Source organism: Panulirus ornatus, chromosome 56 (genome assembly GCF_036320965.1).
Source record: "Panulirus ornatus isolate Po-2019 chromosome 56, ASM3632096v1, whole genome shotgun sequence".
NCBI classification, from domain to species: domain Eukaryota; kingdom Metazoa; phylum Arthropoda; class Malacostraca; order Decapoda; family Palinuridae; genus Panulirus; species Panulirus ornatus.
In genome coordinates this window covers 9,034,018-9,049,833 of record NC_092279.1, presented here as the reverse complement: position 1 = coordinate 9,049,833, position 15,816 = coordinate 9,034,018, and the positions used below count along the sequence as shown (strand labels likewise).

At 41.0% G+C, this 15,816-nt stretch overlaps 1 protein-coding gene and 1 pseudogene across 1 annotated transcript in view; both read right to left on the bottom strand.

Annotated features, from left to right (window-relative positions):
- Positions 1-15,816, bottom strand: part of Ide (Insulin degrading metalloproteinase) — a 91,719-nt gene that overhangs the window by 27,050 nt on the left and 48,853 nt on the right. The window contains exons 15-16 of the mRNA XM_071693721.1: positions 12,460-12,663; positions 7,358-7,515 (exon numbers count right to left, since the gene is read on the bottom strand). Of these exons, the coding sequence (XP_071549822.1) occupies positions 7,358-7,515; positions 12,460-12,663 (362 nt within the window). The remainder of the gene's footprint in view (positions 1-7,357; positions 7,516-12,459; positions 12,664-15,816) is intronic.
- On the bottom strand, positions 953-2,176 carry LOC139765863 (uncharacterized; annotated as a pseudogene).

Sequence of the window (15,816 nt, the reverse complement as noted above, 5' to 3'; positions counted from 1 at the left end):
TACTCACCTTTGCATTCAAATCACACATCACTATAACCCGGTCTCGTGCATCAAAACCACTAACACACTCATTCAGTTGCTCCCAAAACACTTGCCTCTCATGATCTTTCTTCTCATGCCCGGGTGCATATGCACCAATAATCATCCACCTCTCTCCATCAACTTTCAGTTTTACCCATATTAATCGAGAATTTACTTTCTTACATTCTATCACATACTCCCACAACTCCTGTTTCAGGAGTATTGCTACTCCTTCCCTTGCTCTTGTCCTCTCACTAACCCCTGACTTTACTCCCCAGACATTCCCAAACCACTCTTCCCCTTTACCCTTGAGCTTCGTTTCACTCAGAGCCAAAACATCCAGGTTCCTTTCCTCAAACATACTACCTATCTCTCCTTTTTTCACATCATGTATGTGTGTGTGTATATGTATGTATATGTGTATATTATCCCTGGGGATAGGGGTGAAAGAATACTTCCCACGTATTCCTCGCGTGTCGTAGAAAGCGACTAGAGGGGACGGGAGCGGGGGGCCAGAAATCCTCCCCTCCTTGTATTAACTTTCTAAAATGGGAAACAGAAGAAGGAGTCACGCGGGGAGTGCTCATCCTCCTCGAAGGCTCAGAGTGGGGTGCCTAAATGTGTGTGGATGTAACCAAGATATATATATATATATATATATATATATCTGGGGATAGGTAAGAAAGAATACTTCCCACGTATTCCCTGTGTGTCGCAGAAGGCGACTCTAAGGGAAGAGAGCGGTGGGCTGGAAATCCTCCCCTCTCGTTTTTGATTTTCCAAAAGAAGGAACAGAGAAGGGGGACAAGTGAGGATATTCCCTCAAAGGCTCAGTCCTCTGTTCTTAACGCTACCTCGCTAATGTGGGAAATGGCGAATAGTATGAAGAAGAAGATATGTGAACAACCGTGCAGCTGATGCACTTAAATTTCAGCTTCTTAATTAAGCAAAGTTGGTAGTGAACATGGGTGAGAACAGCAACTGCCATAGTGTGCTGGGCAATGGAGACTGACAGGGTCCTTAGTATAAGAAATTTTCTTATGCAGCTTCCAGAACTTGGTCCTTCAGGTGTTTCATCATGCCAAAAGTATGGAAGTGCTTTACACCAATCACTTTAAATAGCTGATCATTACAGATTGCAAATTGCTTTTTCTCAGGATCTTGCAGTTTCCCTTCTTTAATAACTGCCCATAATTTCTTTACAACTTCATGACGAGGCATTACATCTGAGCCCACAACATCAGCCAGTTCAGGAGACAATTTGAAAGACTTGGTAAAAGCAGATTTCTTCCCACTGCCACTGCTAGCCTCACGGGACTTCCTCTTGCCACATTTTTCACCTGAGTCGTCATCATCGTCAGCTTTGCATCTCTTTGCAGCTTTGGGTTTTCTAGCAGTCTTCTTTGCAACAGGCTCATAGTCATCATCATCACCACCTTTCCCCTAAGACTCAGGCTCAGACTCTGAGTCCTCCTTGCCCCCGGCACTTCCTCCTCTGATACCTCTTCATCAGACAGGGAGTTGGCCTGGTCCTCAACATCAGCCATAATGAGAGTGTCTATTTCTTTTTTTTGGGACAAAAGGTCAACTCCTAACCGTTCCTCAAGCTGCTGCCAAATTTTTTTTGCAGATATGGTGTCCAAGTCTGCTACTTTAAGGATGGCAGATATTTCCTTCTTTAGAGTTTTCCGGCTGATTTGAGCCATATTTGCTGGTGAAGTACATGTATATATATATATGTCTGTGTATGTATATATATGTATACGTTGAAATGTATAGGTATGTATATGTGCATGTCTAAACGTGTATGTATATGTATGTGTATGTGGATGGGTTAGGCCATTCTTTCGTCTGCTTCCTTGAACTACCTCGCTAACGCAGGAGACAGCGTTTAAATATAATAAATACATATATATATCCAGGTTTTTATCGAGGATGTAAGGCATGTGTACGTGTAGGAAGAGAGGAAAGTGATTGGTTCTCAGTGAATGTAGGTTTGCGGCAGGGGTGTGTGATGTCTCCATGGTTGTTTAATTTGTTTATGGATGGGGTTGTTAGGGAGGTAAATGCAAGAGTCCTGGAAAGAGGGGCAAGTATGAAGTCTGTTGGGGATGAGAGAGCTTGGGAAGTGAGTCAGTTGTTGTTCGCTGATGATACAGCGCTGGTGGCTGATTCATGTGAGAAACTGCAGAAGCTGGTGACTGAGTTTGGTAAAGTGTGTGGAAGAAGAAAGTTAAGAGTAAATGTGAATAAGAGCAAGGTTATTAGGTACAGTAGGGGTGAGGGTCAAGTCAATTGGGAGGTGAGTTTGAATGGAGAAAAACTGGAGGAAGTGAAGTGTTTTAGATATCTGGGAGTGGATCTGTCAGCGGATGGAACCATGGAAGCGGAAGTGGATCATAGGGTGGGGGAGGGGGCGAAAATTTTGGGAGCCTTGAAAAATGTGTGGAAGTCGAGAACATTATCTCGGAAAGCAAAAATGGGTATGTTTGAAGGAATAGTGGTTCCAACAATGTTGTATGGTTGCGAGGCGTGGGCTATGGATAGAGTTGTGCGCAGGAGGATGGATGTGCTGGAAATGAGATGTTTGAGGAAAATGTGTGGTGTGAGGTGGTTTGATCGAGTAAGTAACGTAAGGGTAAGAGAGATGTGTGGAAATAAAAAGAGCGTGGTTGAGAGAGCAGAAGAGGGTGTTTTGAAATGGTTTGGGCACATGGAGAGAATGAGTGAGGAAAGATTGACCAAGAGGATATATGTGTCGGAGGTGGAGGGAACGAGGAGAAGAGGGAGACCAAATTGGAGGTGGAAAGATGGAGTGAAAAAGATTTTGTGTGATCGGGGCCTGAACATGCAGGAGGGTGAAAGGAGGGCAAGGAATAGAGTGAATTGGAGCGATGTGGTATACAGGGGTTGACGTGCTGTCAGTGGATTGAATCAAGGCATGTGAAGCGTCTGGGGTAAACCATGGAAAGCTGTGTAGGTATGTATATTTGCGTGTGTGGACGTGTGTATGTACATGTGTATGGGGGGGGGGGTTGGGCCATTTCTTTCGTCTGTTTCCTTGCGCTACCTCGCAAACGCAGGAGACAGCGACAAAGTATAAAAAAAAAAAAAAAAACATATATATATATATATATATATATATATATATATATATATATATATTTTCTTCTTTTCTTTTAGACTATTTGCCATTTCCCGCGTTAGCGAGGTAGCGTTAAGAACAGAGGACTGGGCCTTTTTTGGAATATCCTCACCTGGCCCCCTCTGTTCCTTCTTTTGGAAAAAAAAAAAAAAAAGAGGGGAGGATTTCCAGCCCCCCGCTCCCTCCCCTTTTAGTCGCCTTCTACGACACGCAGGGAATACGTGGGAAGTATTCTTAATCCCCTATCCCTGGGGATAGGGGATAGGGGAGAAAGAATACTTCCAACATATTCCCTGTGTGTCGTATAAGGCAACTATAAGGGGAGGAACAGGGGGCTGGAAATCCTCACCTCTCATTTTTAATTTTCCAAAATAAGGAAAAGAGAAAGGGGCTAACTGAGGATATTCCCTCAAAGGCCCAGCCCTCTGTTCTTAACGCTACCTCACTAATGCGAGAAATGGAGAACAGCATGAAAAAAAATATATATATGTATTCATATTTCATTCATTTATTATACTTTCTCACTGTCTCCCGCATTAGTGAGGAAGCACAAGGAAACAGACGAAAGAATGGCCCAATCTACCCACATACACATGTATATACATACACGCCCACACACGCACATATACATATTCATACATTTCAACGTATACATACATATACATACACAGACATATACATATAGACAAATGTACATATTCATAATTGCTGCCTTCACCCATTCTCATCGCCACCCTGCCACACATGTAATGGTACCCCCCTCCCCCGTGTGTGTGCGAGGTAGCACTAAAAAAAAAAAAAAAAAAAACCAAAGGCCACATTCGTCTAGCTGTCATGTGTAATGCAATGAAACCACAGCTCCCTTTCCACAACTAGACCCCACAAAACTTACATGCCCTGGTTCAATCCATTTATAGCACGTCGACCCCAGTATACTACATTGTTCCAATTCACTCTATTCCTTGTATGCCTTTCACCCTCCTGTATGTTCAGGCCCCGATCGCTCAAAATCTTTTTCGCTCTATCCTTCCACCTCCAATTTGGTCTCCCACTTCTCCTTTTTCCCTCCACCTCTGACACATACATCCTCTTTGTCAATCTTTCCTTACTCATTCTCTCCATGTGACCAAACCATTTCAATACACCCTCTTTTGCTCTTTCAACCACACTCTTTTTATTACCACACACCTCTCTTACCCTTTCATTACTTACTCGATCAAACCACCTCACACCACATATTGTCCTCAAATATCTCATTTCCAACACATCCACCCTCCTCTGCACAACTCTATCTACAGCCCACGCCTCGCAACCATATAACATTGTTGGAATCACTATTCCATCAAACATACCCATTTTTGCTCTCCGGAATAATGTTCTGGCCTTCCACACATTCTTCAATACTCCCTGAACCTTCACCCCTCACTCCCGCTTCCATGGTTCCATCCATTGCTAAATCGACTCCCAGATATCTAAAACACTTCACTTCCTCCAGTTTTTCTCCATTCAAACTTACCTCCCAATTGACTTGTCCCTCAACCCTACTGACCTAATAACCTTGCTCTTATTAACATTAATCTCAGGTTTCTTCTTTCATATACTTTACCAAACTCAGTCACCAGCTTCTGCAGTTTCTCACCTAAATCAGCCACCAGCGCTGTATCATCAGCGAACAACAACTGACTCATTTCCCAAGCCCTCTCATCCAGAAAAGACTTTATACTTGTCCCTCTCTCCAAAACTCTTGCATTAACCTCCCTAACCACCCCATCCATAAACAAATTAAACAACCATGGAGACATCATGCACCCCTGATGCAAACCAACATTCACTGGGAACCAATCACTTTTTCCTCTTCCTACTCGTACATATGCCTTACATCCTCGATAAATACTTTTCGCTGTTTCTAGCAACTTACATCCCACACCATATACTCTTAATACCTTCCACAGAGCATCTCTATCAATTCTAACACATGCCTTCTCCAGATCCAAAAATGCTACATACAAATCCATTTGTTTTTCTAAGTATTTCTAACATACATTCTTCAAAGCAAACACCTGATCCACTCATCCTCTAACACTTCTGAAACCACACTGCTCTTCCCCAATCTGATGATCTGTACATGTCTTCACCCTCTCAATCAATACCCTCTCATATAATTTCCCAGGAATACTCAACAAACTTAAACCTCTGTAATTTGAACACTCACCTTTATCCCCTTTGCCTATGTACAATGGCACTATGCATGCATTCCGCCAATCCTCAGGCACTTCACCATGAACCATACATACATTGAATATCCTCACTGCAATACATTGCAATATCCACTGCAATACCATCCAAACCAGCCGCCTTGCCAGCTTCCATCTTCTGCAAAGATTTCACCACTTCTCTGTTTACCACACCACTGTCCCTGACCCTCTCACTTTGCACAACACCTCGACCAAAACACCCTATATCTGCCACTCTATCATCAAACACATTCAATAAACTTTCATAATACCCACTCCTCTCCTCCTCACTTCACCACTACTTGTTATTACCTCCCCATTAGCCCCCCTTCACTGATGCTCCCATTTGTTCTCTTGCCTTATGCATTAAAATAACATCTTTTGAAGATGGAAAGAGAAGGGCAAATATACTGCAGAGTAAATATATCTCCAGTGGTCAAACTGGGAAAGTTGGTAAGCTGGACTGTCAAGTATGTACATACATCAAGAAACTAGCCCAGATATGAGAGCAGAACTCCAGACATGGATAAATCAATCCTTTGAACTGTTGGGGTAACTGCTAAGATGATAATCTTCTGTATATGAAAAAGAGTCCCAGAATGCATCCTATATTTTTCCATTTCATCATCTTTTCCAATATAACCACTGTATCAACTCCCAATAAGCATCCATAATGCACTCTCTCCATCTCTAACTCCACATCAACACTGCCATCTACAACCTTTTTACTACTCTCTTATTTTGTCTATCTGTCAATTTGTACCTCTTGACCCATTACGGTTATGACGAAAGAGTCTCCAAGTCACCCTGTAAAAATATGTCCACAAACAAGGTCTTCATGGATATGGTGCTCATATAGGTCTTAGGGTTGCAGCTCCAAGGTGTAACTAAACAGAAAGGCAACATGATAACTCACTCAAAAATTAAGCTGTAGTGGCAGAAGACCCCAAAAAAACATCAAAAGTATACACAAAGTAAGGAATATGTAACTTTTAACTTTTCTCCCATCTCCCTGATGAAAACTAACTGGTGACAAATTTAGTCTTGAAGAATATTTTGATTTAGTCACTAAAGTGGATCAGTTACATTTAACCTCTCAAATCCCTCATACAAATCCTAAACCCCAGCCCAGTATCTCCTTGCATGCTCCATCTCCCTCACACCCTCCTGGGTCCTCTCCTCAATGCATTTCCTCATATTCATCTCCCCTCAATTAATTCCTTCTGCTTTACTCCTAAATACTAACCAAACTAAGAGTAGTGATCTGCCTCACATGATAAACTATTTCAATGTGTTTCTCTTAACCCACTGTGACATCACATCCCATATGTCTGGCTTTCTCTGCAGTCCATTTCAATGTGTTTCTCTTAGCCCACTGTGACATCACGCTCCATGTGTCTGGCGTCCTCTGCAGTCCAATACCTCCTCTACACATCACAAGTACTTACAACATCTAATTTGATAACAGGGCAAGTGCTCCTTATATAGAATATTTCAACAACCTGAGTCCTCAAGCTACCTACTCTATTCCACATTCACTTTTCACATCTGAAGGTTAGACTTGAAAAAGCAATGCTTCATCTTCCAGTCACTTTTGTGATATTCATGGTCACAATTTTTTTTCATAATTTTCTCTGGAGAACTGATGAACTTTGTCCCCCAGATAATTCTCTCCTTTGTTTCCCCTTCCATTATATCAGTTATCTAACTCACTATCTCTTACCTCTGATAGTTCCATTCCCATACACATGGGGTTGATCAAGTTCATATAGCTATACAGCTTCTGTGAGAATCAATTCTCCATAAGTGGGATCCTTACTTTTCTTGAGATTGAACTACCACCCTGCTACCCTTCTCATAACTCTAAAAATGTATAAACCAAACTTACTTGGCACCACAACTTGCTCCTATCTTACTCTAACTACTCCACCTGCTAATAGCAATAAACATGCCAAACCTTAGTTCGTAATTCATCAAAGGCTGGTTCAGCAAAGATCTGACAGAGCAGTTCCAGTAACATGTTCTGGTGGGTACCCTGCAACCCACACTGGAAGTAGGTTTCAACAGCTGAGCTGCGATGGACATTATTCTCAGCTTGGTATACCAAACTACACTCTGAAAAATTACAAAGGTTATAGTCTATATCAAATACATGAAAACTTTTACATATATGCATTCAAACACATAAAAATTCAAATGATCTTGGAAATTAAGTTGTCAAAAAGCATATGTAAAATAATGATATAAAAAGAAAATTTGCAAAAGTAACTTTATGAACACAGAGTAGAGTAAATCAGCCCAGTGTTGTTTAGGTAAACAAGCAAATTTGCAAATAATGTAAAAACTGGTGGACCATTTTGTTTATCAAGTGAATGACTAAGAAGCTGAAAAAAAGCTAGGGAAATATACAAAAACAGAAATGAATGGAATACAGGAAATGGAAAATAAAAATGACTAAATAATAAAGGATCAGGGGGATCTGAAAGATCAACCATTGGGTGAGCATAACTGAAAGTGGTATACAAAAATGGAGATGGATGTAGATAATCATCCCAAACATCCAAGAACTGGAGGTTGGAGAACTCTTTTAAATCAATACTGATTTCAAAAAGAAGGTATAATATTCTTACACTTACTAGCACCGTAGAAAGGAAGAAATGACTTGAAAAAGGAGGAGTGTGTATAATCCTCCAAGCAAGAGTTAACCAAAACTTTTTGTGAATATTGGTGGAAGATGGTCTCCACCAGCAGTAGATAATGGAAAAAACTAGTATAAACAAATACATACACTGAACAATAGATACACTGCTTCCTTCTAAGTCTTATCCATATGGTAATTGCATGCTATTCGTAATTCATTTCTATAGCCATGGCCCCTTCATAAAAGGTTTCTGGCTACATTCATGGTTCAACATATGGTGGATGCTGTGAAAGGACCTATTTTTCCTTGGACCATAAGCCTGTAATGGGGTGAAATCAGCCTGTACACAGCCTGGGATAGGTTCTGGCTACCAATTCATTATTGGGGAAAGGAAAGAGGTAACTGAAGTTCTAAACCAAATGTCCTGCATCCACTGTTGATCAGCCCATGTGAAGGGAGCTCTATATTTTGCTGCTTGTGTTCATAAGATGGGCTCTCATAAGATCTGCCATTTCTTAATCAGGCAAGCTATGGGAGAAGTCACTAATAGAAAAGCACTCCAGCAGAATTAAATGCTGAAAAGTACCTCTGAGACAACGAGAATCTCTCAAGGGTGAATAGTTTGAAATGCAGCTTTCACAGTAAACATTTCACATGTGGGTCATTAGCTTCATAGCAACCCTTACAGCACTATGTATTTATCATCATTTTATTTATTATATTTGATCACCATTTTCCGCGTTAGCGAGGTAGTGCCAGGAAACAGATGAAGAAAGACCCATCCACTTACAGATAAACATACATATATACATACATGCACATACATATACATATACATACATAACATATATACATATATATAATGCTGGAAAAGATCATAATTGAGTGCAAGGTAAGAAGAAGGTAAGCAGATAGGAGAGTGAGAAGTTTTTATCAAGGGTGTAAGGCATGTGTACAAGTAGGAATAGAGGAGAGATTGGTTCCCAGTGAAGGTTGGTCTGCGGCCAGGGTGTGTGATGTCCCCATGGTTGTTTGAATGTTTATGGATAGGGTGGTTAGGGAGGTAAATGTGAGACTTTTGGAAAGAGGGGCGAGTATGTAGTCTGTTGGGGATGAGAGGGCCTGGGAAGTGAGTCAAATATTGTTTGCCTTTGCTGATTCGAGTGAGAAACTGCAGAAGGTGGTGACTGAGTTGGTAAAAGTGTGTGAAAGGAGAAAGTTGAGGGTAAATGTAAATAACAGCAAGGTTATTAGGTTCAGCAGCATTGAGAGAGTAAATATGAATAAAAGGAAGGTTATCAGGTTCAGCAAAGTTGAGGGACAAGTTAGTTGGGATGTAACTTTGAATAGAGAAAAACTGGAGGAAGTGAAGTGATTTTGATATCTGAGAGTGGACTTGACAGTGAATGGAATCATGAAAGAGGAAGTGAGTCATAGGGTGGGAGGAGGGGGCAAAGGTTCTGGGAGTAATAAAGAATGTGTGGAAAGAGATAATGTTATCTCAGAGAGTAAAAAGTGGGTATGCTTGCAAGAATAGTAGTCCCAACAATGTTGTATGGTTGCATGGTATGGGCTATAGATAGGGTTGTGCAGAGGAGGGTGGGGGTGTTGGAAATGAAGTGTCTGAGGACAATATGTGATTTGAGGTGGTTTGATTAAGTAATGAAAGGGTAAGAGAGACGTGTGGTAATAAAAAGAATGAGGTTGACAGAGCAGATGAGGGTGTGTTGAAATAGTTTGGACATATGGAGAGAATGAGTGAGGAAATGTTGACAAAGAGGATATACATATCAGAGGTGGAAGGTATGAGGAGAAGTGGGAGACCAAGTTGGAGGTGGAAGGATGGAGTGAAAAAGATTTTGAGTAATCAGGGCCTGAACATACAGGATGGTGAAAGGCATGCAAGGAACAGAGTGAATTGGAATGATGTGGTATACGTGGTTGATGTGCTGTCAATGGAGTGAACTAGGGCATGTGAAACGTCTGAAGTAAACCATGGAAAGATGTGTGGGGCCTGGATGTGGATATGGAGCATTATACATGACAGCTAGAGACTGAGTGTGAATGAATCTGGCCATTTTTGTCTGTTTACCTGGTGCTACCTCACTGAAGCTGGGGGTAGCAATGCTGTTTCCTGTGGGGCGGGGTAGCACCATGAATGGATGAAGGCAAGCAATTATGAATATGTACATATGTATATATGTTGGAAAGGATCACAATTTTGCGCGTGATCAAGATATTCCTATTCCTATGAGTCCACGGGGAAAATGAAACACGAAAAGTTCCCAAGTGCACTTTCGTGTAATAATCACATCATCAGGGGAGACACAAGAGAGATGATATGATCATTACACGAAAGTGCACTTGGGAACTTTTCGTGTTTCATTTTCCCCGTGGACTCATAGGAATATGTATATATGTATATGTCTGTGTATGTGTATGTATGTATATATGTTATGTATATGTATGTTTTTTTTTTTTTTTTTTTTTTTTTTTTTTTTTTGCCGCTGTCTCCCGCATTTGCAAGGTAGCGCAAGGAAACAGAAGAAAGAAATGGCCCAACCCACCCCCATACACATGTATATACACAAACATCCACACAGGCAAATATACATACCTATACATCTCAATGTACACATATATATACACACACAGACACATACATATATACGCATGCACACAATTCACACTGTCTGCCCTTATTCATTCCCATCGCCACCTCGCCACACATGGAATACCATTCCCCTCCCCCTCATGTGTGCAAGGTAGCGCTATGAAAAGATAACAAAAGCCCCATTCGTTCACACTCAGTCTCCAGCTGTCATGCAATAATGCCCGAAACCACAGCTCCCTCTCTACATCCAGGCCCCACACAACTTTCCATGGTTTACCCCAGACGCTTCACATGCCCTGATTCAATCCACTGACAGCACGTCAACCTCGGTATACCACATCGATCCAATTCACTCTATGTATATGTACATGTATGTATATGTGCATATATATCAAATGTTTATTGCAAAAATAATTTTCTGCTTTCTCATTATTTATCATTTCCATTACAACCTTTTTAATTTGTCCCCTAAATTACCATAGTTCACATGCCAAGTAAACAGTCATATATTTCATTGTTTTTCCTTACACATTTCATTCACATATGCTCTTCTTTTTATGTTTTGGTTTCATACTCTTTCTCATCCTCTCTTTTCATCTTAATATTTAACCCTCTTTTCATTCATGGCTTGGCCTGCAAAAAACAATGGAAAGAAAATGCACATTGTAAGTGGTTCACCTATATGATACCTAAATTAATGCTTTTTTTTTTTTTTTTTTTGCTTTGTCGCTGTCTCCCGCGTTTGCGAGGTAGCGCAAGGAAACAGACGAAACCCACCCCCATACACATGTATATACATACGTCCACACACACAAATATACATACCTACACAGCTTTCCATGGTTTACCCCAGACGCTTCACATGCCCTGATTCAATCCACTGACAGCATGTCAACCCCGGTATACCACATCGATCCAATTCACTGTATTCCTTGCCCTCCTTTCACCCTCCTGCATGTTCAGGCCCCGATCACACAAAACCTTTTTCACTCCATCTTTCCACCTCCAATTTGGTCTCCCACTTCTCCTCGTGCCCTCCACCTCCGACACATATATCCTCTTGGCCAATCTTTCCTCACTCATTCTCTCCATGTGCCCAAACCATTTCAAAACTCCCTCTTCTGCTCTCTCAACCACGCTCTTTTTATTTCCACACATCTCTCTTACCCTTACGTTACTTACTCGATCAAACCACCTCACACCACACATTGTCCTCAAACATCTCATTTCCAGCACATCCATCCTCCTGTGCACATCTCTATCCATAGCCCACGCCTCGCAACCATACAACATTGTTGGAACCACTATTCCTTCAAACATAGCCATTTTTGCTTTCTGAGATAATGTTCTCGATTTCCACACATTCTTCAAGGCTCCCAGGATTTTCGCCCCCTCCCCCACCCTATGATCCACTTCCACTTCCATGGTTCCATCCGCTGCCAGATCCACTCCCAGATATCTAAAACACTTTACTTCCTCCAGTTTCACTTATTTGTTACCCAAACTTAAGTGCAGAATTCCATGGTATATCTTTTGAGCTTCTCTGTCATGACAGTGGTACTACAGAAAGTGGTGAATAGTGTCCAATTAGTGGAGCATAGTGATCAATATTCTCAGGAAACATTCGGTCTTAACAGGTTACTTATGGGAAAAATTAAGGTTCAGCTAAGGCTAAATGGTATTACTGAAGAAGACATACTGTAATGCTTACAACCACTCACTTTAAAAAAAAATCTAACTGGTATTATAATGACCAAGACGTTAACTATCATCTGGTGGATCACACAAAATCACGCATACTTGCCATCCAGGAGCTGGTATTCTCTTTGCCTAGCAAGCTGTGACGGCAGAAGTGGTCGTGTGTGAGACATGGTCATCAGCTTGTCTTGGATAGTGGATGCTAAGGCAGCTGCAGATTCTTGCAACATGTTTCCATGAATCAACATTTCAATATGGAGGCCAGACAAAAACCGAGGAATAAATGCTTCCAAACTTTCAACGGTCATCTCTGTTGGAAAAAGATAATGTAAGATAACAACTGCGGCACACATTCTTCAAATAAATAATACTGATGAGCACTCTAAGTACAGGAGACTGAAAAATATGTCAAAAACGATTAAAGTATGTGAATAATGAGAAGGTTACATCTTTGTAATCTTAGGTACAAGCAACATAAACAATAACTCAAGCTATTCTGTGTCATCAAAGGTTAATGGAGTGATGCATTCCCAGTGTTTGTACCTAATAACACCTTTTTCTCAAACTAAAACCTTATTTCTCCTTTCTTTATGAGAAAACAATTCTACTTGAAACAAGTAACATTACAAAAAATGCAGTAGCCTTTACTGTCTACTAATAATGGGACTGAAGTCACTTCATATACCTACATCTTGGACTAACAAAAATTATTGTAAATGTAGTATATTTTCTAAACACTGCTGTTTCAATAGAAATAAAAAAAATCATTATTGGTGAATCAAAACTCTGTTGTTGAAAAAGGTGAGTTCTGAATAATGAAAAGCTGCTTTTCTCTATGGCAGTGTTTTGCAAGCTTTAAGGTAATCTCTATGATCCCCTGGGGCTAGAAACCTTTAACCCCCTGCCTTCTGATGACGTAAATGCCTCTCACCCTTTCATAGCCATCTATTCAGTAGTTGCAGCCTACAGCTTGATCTGGGTCTGTCCTGCTAATCACTAAACTTCTTTTGGAGATGACATTATCATCCTCCTGGCTGACATAATTTTTGCACAGCCTGCCTCATAATTCTTGAAACGAATGTAACCCAGCTGAAGTTACCATCAATAAAGAAAAAAGATTTTCAAAAGAGAAGAGAAGGTATGGCAAAAGACAACAACCAGAGAACTGCTTTGAGGACACTATTCTGGGAAGAAAGAGTTTCAGTTCTTCAAAGTCATCTTTCTCTTGAAGATATGTTTATCCCACAAGCTTTAAGAACATATCAACATAAGTGGAAGAGGATTAAATAAAAACTCCAACAAAACAATGAGGTAAAAACAATTATCTTAACATTCATCATGCAGCAAATTACTGAATCTCTGTCTCAAAGATGGCAAGCTAGATGCCATGCAAAGTAAGTCTCTGACTTATGCATATTTGTATGCATATGTACATGTATGTGCATGTGTGTATATATGTGTATATCAATGGGATAGGGGATATGGGAGAGAGAATACTTCCTTTGTATTCCCGTGTGTTATAGAGGGTGACTAAAGGGGGTGAAAGCGAGGGGCTAAAACCCTCTCCTCCTTGCATTTCAATTTCTAAAAGAGGAAACAGAAGAAGAAGTCAAACAAGGAGTGCTCATCCTCCTCGAAGGCTCAAATTGGGGTGTCTGAATATGTGTGGATGTAACCAAGATCAGAAGAAAGGAGAGATAGGTAACATGTTTGAGGAAAGAAACCTGGATGTTCTGGCTCTTAGTGAAACGAAGCTCAAGAGTAAAGGGGAAGAATGGTTTGGAAAAGTCTTAGGAGTAAAGTCAGGTGTTGGTGAGACGACAAGAGCTAAGGAAGAAGTAGCACTACTCCTGAAGCAAGAGTTGTGGGAGTGTGTGACTGAGTATAAGAAAGTAAACTCTAGATTGATGTGGGTAAAACTGAAAGTGGATGGAGAGATATGGATGATTATTGGTTCTTATGCACCTGGTCATGAGAAGAAAGATCATGAGAGGCAAGTGTTTTGGGAGCAGCTTTTACGCACAAGACTGGGAATTAGTGAGGGGTGATTTAAATGCAAAGCTGAGTAATGTGGCAGTTAAGGGTATAATTGGTGTATATGGGATATTCAGTGTTGTGAATGGAAATGGTGAAGAGCTTGTGGACTTGTGTGCTGAAAAAAGACCGGTGATTGGGAATACCTGGTTTAAAAAGGATATATATAAGTATACATATGTAAGTAGGGTATATATATGTACAGTAGGGCTGAGGGTCAAGTCAATTGGGAGGTAAGTTTGAATGGAGAAAAACTGGAGGAAGTAAAGTGTTTTAGATATCTAGGAGTGGATCTGGCAGCGGATGGAACCATGGAAGCGGAAGTGGATCATAGGGTGGGGGAGGGGGCGAAAATCCTGGGAGCCTTGAAGAACGTGTGGAAGTCGAGAGCATTATCTCGGAAAGCAAAAATGGGTATGTTTGAAGGAATAGTGGTTCCAACAATGTTGTATGGTTGCGAGGCGTGGGCTATGGATAGAGTTGTGCGCAGGAGGATGGATGTGCTGGAAATGAGATGTTTGAGGACAATGTGTGGTGTGAGGTGGTTTGATCGAGTAAGTAACGTAAGGGTAAGAGAGAGGTGTGGAAATAAAAAGAGCGTGGTTGAGAGAGCAGAAGAGGGTGTTTTGAAATGGTTTGGGCACATGGAGAGAATGAGTGAGGAAAGATTGACCAAGAGGATATATGTGTCGGAGGTGGAGGGAACGAGGAGAAGTGGGAGACCAAATTGGAGGTGGAAAGATGGAGTGAAAAAGGTTTTGTGTGATCGGGGCCTGAACATGCAGGAGGGTGAAAGGAGGGCAAGGAATAGAGTGAATTGGATCGATGTGGTATACCGGGGTTGACGTGCTGTCAGTGGATTGAATCAGGGCATGTGAAGCGTCTGGGGTAAACCATGGAAAGCTGTGTAGGTATGTATATTTGCGTGTGTGGACGTGTATGTATATACATGTGTATGGGGGGTGGGTTGGGCCATTTCTTTCGTCTGTTTCCTTGCGCTACCTCGCAAACGCGGGAGACAGCAGAAAAAAAAAAAAAAAAACCCATATGTAAGTAGGATAGATGGTCAAGGGGCATTACTGGATTACATGTTAATTGATAGGCATGTAAAAGAGAGACTTTTGGATGTTAATGTGCTGAGATGGGCAGCCAGTGGGATGTCTGACCACTATCTTGTGGAAGCAAAGGTGGTAAACAAATGAATTCCTGAATGAAATCGGGTTGTCACTTGTTTACCAAATGGTGTTCTAGCTACGTATCTTTGTTGTATATCAACTGACTGTTATGTTTCGTTCTTGTATCTCCCCTTATGATGTGATTATTACACGAAAGGGCACTTGGGAATTTATCTTGTTTCATTTCCTTGTGGACTTATAGAAACATGTGTATATATGTATGTGTCTGTGTATGTGTACGTATATGTGTATAT